At 53.7% G+C, this 5,373-nt stretch overlaps 1 protein-coding gene across 2 annotated transcripts in view; it reads right to left on the bottom strand.

Moving 5' to 3' along the window:
* Positions 1 to 4,806, bottom strand: part of Crtc1 (CREB regulated transcription coactivator 1) — a 57,678-nt gene extending 52,872 nt beyond the window's left edge. For both annotated transcript variants that reach the window (XM_026777756.1, XM_005370553.1), the window contains exon 1: positions 4,610 to 4,806. In XM_026777756.1, the coding sequence (XP_026633557.1) occupies positions 4,610 to 4,735 (126 nt within the window). In that variant the 5' untranslated portion in view covers positions 4,736 to 4,806. The remainder of the gene's footprint in view (positions 1 to 4,609) is intronic.
* Between the last annotated feature and the right edge of the window lie 567 nt (positions 4,807 to 5,373).

Here is a 5,373-nt window from a genome sequence, read left to right on the forward strand (position 1 = left end):
ATGTGTACACACACACCCCACACAACACCTGATGGACAGATGTGTACACACACACCCCACACAACACCTGATGGACAGATGTGTACACACACACCGCACACAACACCCGATGCCCTGCTCCACCCCGTGCCCACATGTTGTACACACAAGTACACTCACACAACACCCGATGCCCTGCTCTGCCTGTGCCCACATGTTGTACACACATGTACACTCATGCACACACACACAACACCTGATGCCCTGCTCTGCCCTGTGCACATATGTTGTACACACATTTGTGCACACATGTTATGGAATAATCTTTCTGTACACTGTGAAGATGTGTCTTTGTCAAGCACTTCCTGATTGTTTTAATAAAAGGCTGACTGGCCAATAGTGAGGTTGAGGTGGGAGAATCAAACTGAGAATGCTGGGAAGAAGGGCAGAGTCCCAAGGAGTCACCGAAGACATGGATCGAAAAAAAGGTACCAAGTCATGTGGTAGATTATAGATAAGAAATATGGGTTAATTTAAGTTTTAAGAGCTAGTTAGTAATAAGTATAAGCTATGAGTCAAGCATTTATAATTAATAGTAAGTCCCTGTGTGGCTTTGGGAGCTGGCTGGTGGGGCAGGCACACATCACATCACACACAACACCTGATGTCCTGCTCTACCCTGTCCCCACATGTGGATATGTGCACACACATCACATCACACAATACAAACACCCACAGACGCCTGGACTGCAGCTTCTTCTCATCACCTTGTCATTGGCTATGGAGTGAGACTATCTCAAACCAGAACAAAAGCCGGGTGCTGGTGGATCAAGCCTTTAATCCCAGCACTTGGGAGGCAGAGGCAGGCAGATCTCTGTGAGTTTGAGGTCATCCTGGTCTACAGGGTGAGTTCCTGGGCAGACAGGGCTACACCCAGAAATTTTATAATTGTATCTCTAGAAGAAAAAAAAAAGGAAGAAAGAAAACAAAGAAAAAACAAAAACATAGCTGTGAAATGACAGGGATGTTGTCATCTAGACCCTGGGGACAGATATGTCACCAGGGTGTCATGGGATCCTATGCCTGCTCAACTCTACAGGTGCACAGTCTCTGAGAAGCTGCGGGGCTCTGCCCCGCCCCCTCACTCTCCTTGCTCTCACAAGGCTACCTTATCTTCTTTACTTTTCTCAGTTTAGTTTTTTTAGAGACAGGGTCTCCTGTAGTTGAGGCTGACCTTCCACCTCAGCCTCCTGAAAGCACCCAGCCACCTCTAGTGACCTCATCAGATCCCATCAGAGTCCTTTCACAGGAAAGCCCACTGCCAGGTCTGGGGGCTGCCACCACACCCTGGAGGAGCTTCTAGAGGGGGGCAGTAATGAGGATGTCACCCCTATTCTCTTGACAACAGCTTGGGGTGTTTCCTCTGCAAAGGTCACAGATGGTAACAGACAGCCCCGGTAGCCGGCAGCAAGGGATAATTTTAAAGGGCCAGCTAGATGGCTCAGCGGGTATGAAGGTGATTGCTGCCAAGCCTGATGACCTGAGTTCGATCTCCAGGACTCACCTGAGAAAAGGCAAGGACCAGTTCCAGCAAGCTGTCCTCTATCTCCACAAATGTGCTATGGCATATGCACGCGCACACACACAGAGTGAATAACAAATGCTCCAGGCCCTATTCTCAACAAAGCCACCCCTGTCCCAGGTAAAGGCCAGAATGCCACCACTCAGCCCAGGCAGGGACATCCTGTATTACTATTTCTGTGAGGAGAAGGCCTTGTTGTGTGGTCTAGCCTGGCCTCAAATACCTTGTCTCTAGGATCCTCATGCTTCGGTCTGCAGAGCATCCGGGACATCAGATGCGTACCTCCACACCTAGCTGACAAAAGATATTCTGTGGCCCAGGTCCTGTGGCCTAAGATACTCAGTCGCACCAGGAACCCAGTGTCCCAAGCCGATGGTCAGCAGGTGACCCACACACTACCCCATTGCTACTCCATGCTCACCAGTTGCCTGCCCCCTTGCTCAGGTCACCAGGCCTCTCTCTGCATGGACTACACAGCCACTTGGCCCTAGCCATCTTCCTGGGACATAGGGATCGGGACATGTGGCAGAGACAGAGTCCAAGGGTGCAGGTCCTAAGGCGCCGAGTGCTGAGGATCCCCAAGTGTTTAGTACTACAGACCAACTAATTCAGCACCATCCCCCAGAGCCAGGAGCAGCAGGGCTGCAGGCACAAGCTGGTGAAACAGCTCGGCAGGTGGAGGGGAAGGGGCTTGCTGCCAACCCGAATGGCCCGAATGGGACCCTGGGACCCACATGGTGGAGAGAGCCAGCTCCCACAGCTTGGTGACTGACCTCCCAGCTAGGAGACTCGCAAAATAAATCAATAATGTTAAATTTGTAAATTTTGTCTTTTTTTTTCTTTCTTATTTTTGTGTGTGGATATGGATGTGTGCACATACATGTGCAGAGACTACAGGCCAGCCTTAGGCATTGTTCTTTAGGAGCCTTCAAATTGTTCATTTTTCAAGACAGGGTTTCTATGTGTAGCTCTGGCTGTCCTTGAACTCACTATGTAGACCAGGCTGGCCTCAAATTCCTCCTGCTTCTGCTTCCCGAGTGTTGAGATTAAAGGCATGCCCAGTCATTTTTACTTTCTAAATGTGGGCAGTGTATGCACCTGTACACAAGTGCAGGTGCCTGAGGAGGCCAAGGTCCCCGTGGAGCTGGAGTCACAGGTAGTTGTGATCCGCCTGACACAGATGCTGAGAACTGAACCCAGGTCCTCTGGAAGAGCAGCAAGTGCTCTTACCACTGAGCCACCTCTCCAGCCCAGGGTTCCAGGTACCCTGGAGCCAGCCGATGTAGTAAGCTAGGCAGGCCGACTGGGCCTGAGGCTGCTTGACGGTCTCCACAGGCTGCCAGGTGGGTACATGCTTCCTAGAGAGCGCCGGGGATCGAATCCAGTCCTCACACTTTTTTAAACCATATACTTAGCACCCCCTTTTCTTCCTTCCTTCCTTCCTTCTAGATTTATTTTGCTGCATAGCCTAGGCTGTCTTGAAAGGCCTCAAACTCATAGCAGTCCTCCAGCCTCAACCCCCAGCTGCTGAGATACAGGAGTATGCTACCACACCCCCTGTCTTGTATAGTTTAACTGAGTCCACTATGGGACATCAGAGGACAGGTCTGAGGGCTTGGTGGAAAGTACCCTCACCCTCCGTGTTATCTCACCAACCCGCAATTATTTCACAGGAGGAAGCAAGCAGGGACAAGTGCTAGGTGGAGGCCAGAGATAAAGCTGAGGGCCTGGAATCCCAGAACGAGTGCAGCCACCGGACAGGGACAGGACCCTGAGGCGCAACAAATGTGTCCTTTCCACATACGGATGGTGACGCTCTCGTAACGGAGGCAGGAGCATCAAGACTTCAAAGTCATTCTCAGCAACTCGATGAGTTCAAAGCTAGCCTGTGCTACATCAGTAATCTTTTCCACAGCCATTCATTCCCAATTCCTGGAAGAAGCCAGACTTCCATCAAAATGTGAGCCATGGAACTCTTTATTCTGGTTACACTGCAAACATTTGACTCCATCTGCATGCAGACACCTACTATACATTGGAAATAAGAAGCATCCTCAGCTGCCCTGGCCTATGACTGACACAGAGGTGGCACACTTGCTACTGTTCATGGCTCTCTATATGTGCTGCAGGAGAACATGAGTCCCCTCTCCATCACACAGGAACTGGGCCTGGTGAGTGAGAAAATGGGCACACATTTCATTTGTGACACCACAGTCTCAGATAAACAATAAACTGGCTGTTACCAAAGGCTCCAGCTGACCTGTGCCCCTGGCAGGTGACCTGGGAAGCAGGAAGTGCCCCATGATGAGGGTCCCTGCCACCCACACTAAGCACCATCATGTCCTTGACCATTGAGGAACATGAAGGAGCATCCGACACCACACACTTGACATGGCCAAGTGTCATGGCCCAGCCAAATGGCCCAGCCTTCACATCCTCCATCCAGTCTGGGGGCATCACCTGGTCCCCAGCACAGAGGCTGTATGGGAACCAAGCAGCTGACTCCATACCTCTGGAGACCCCATGGAGGGTCACTCAGTTATCCAAGAGGGTCAAGAACTGCTTCATATACCCAAGGAGGACACAGGTGACAGGTAGTGAAGGAGGCACAACTGTCCCCTTAGATAACTGAAGGGATCCCTCTCCGTTAGTGGACAACTGTGCGCTCAGGTAGCAAAGGGTGACAACTATCTCCTTACTAGCAACAGTGGGACCCCTTACCCCCACAGGTAGTGATAAAGGATGGCTCCTGACACCTTAGGTAGCAATGATGGAATCTCTGTCCCATCAGGCAGCAATAAGGGGGGTGACACGTGTCCATTCTGATGGCCACGATGAGGGCGCACGTCCCTTCGGGTAGCAATGATGGATGACACCTGTCCCCTTAGGTGGCTGTGATGGGACCACCTGTCCAGTCCAAAAAGCAACCTCGGGAGCAGCCGCTCCGCACCGGCTGGCGGCGTGGGAACACCTGCGGCGGCCTCAGCCCCGCCCCCGCGTCTCTCCCTCCTCCCCTCCCTCCTCCCCTCCCCTCCCCCGTGCTCTCACCCGCGCGGCCCGCGTCAGGCTCAGGTCCTTCATGACCTCCTCGAAGGCCGCCGTCTCCTCCGCCTGCTTCTGGTTGTGCAGTGCGATTTTCTCGCTAAATTTCCGCGGATTGTTCGAAGTCGCCATCTTCTCGCCGCCGCCTCCTCCTCCTACTCCTCCTCCACCTCTTCACCCCCCCCACTCGAGGGCGCCACTGCGCAGGCGCCGGCTGGGCCCACGGCCGGAGAGCAATGCGCAGGCGCAAGCGCGGCCCGGATCACGGCGCAGGCGCACTAGAGAGGCGCGCGGCCGAGGTTGGGGGGGGGGGAGACGCATGCGCGCACCTGGGCAGAGCGTTGAGAAACCGGGACGTTGCTACGCAGGCGCACTGAGGTGCGCGCGGCCGGTGGACAGCGGTTTCCTGATTGTGGGTTCCACGCCTTGCCCGACTGACGAGCGGCGGAGGACACGGCAGCACCGGTGCCTGCATTCGCTCGACTCCAGCGGTCACTGAGGAGTTATGGAGCACCCGATATATACCAGGGCACCGGCGTGAAACAGCAGCCGTGGTCCCTGGGCTACTGGGCTACACAGCCGGGGAACAACCTGGAGAGCTGGAGGCCCGAGGGGCAGCCCTGGGCTTGCCACACAGAAGCCGGAATGCGGCCCCCAGCGACACACACACACGATTAGCATAATAAAGTTTCAGATCGGAGAAATGTGCCGCGCCTTTTAAGAATAGCGACAGTGCTGGACGTTGATGGCAGAGAATGCTGGAGCCAGGG

The sequence above is a fragment of the Microtus ochrogaster genome, unplaced genomic scaffold (genome assembly GCF_000317375.1).
Source record: "Microtus ochrogaster isolate Prairie Vole_2 unplaced genomic scaffold, MicOch1.0 UNK81, whole genome shotgun sequence".
Classification (NCBI taxonomy): Eukaryota; Metazoa; Chordata; class Mammalia; order Rodentia; family Cricetidae; genus Microtus; species Microtus ochrogaster.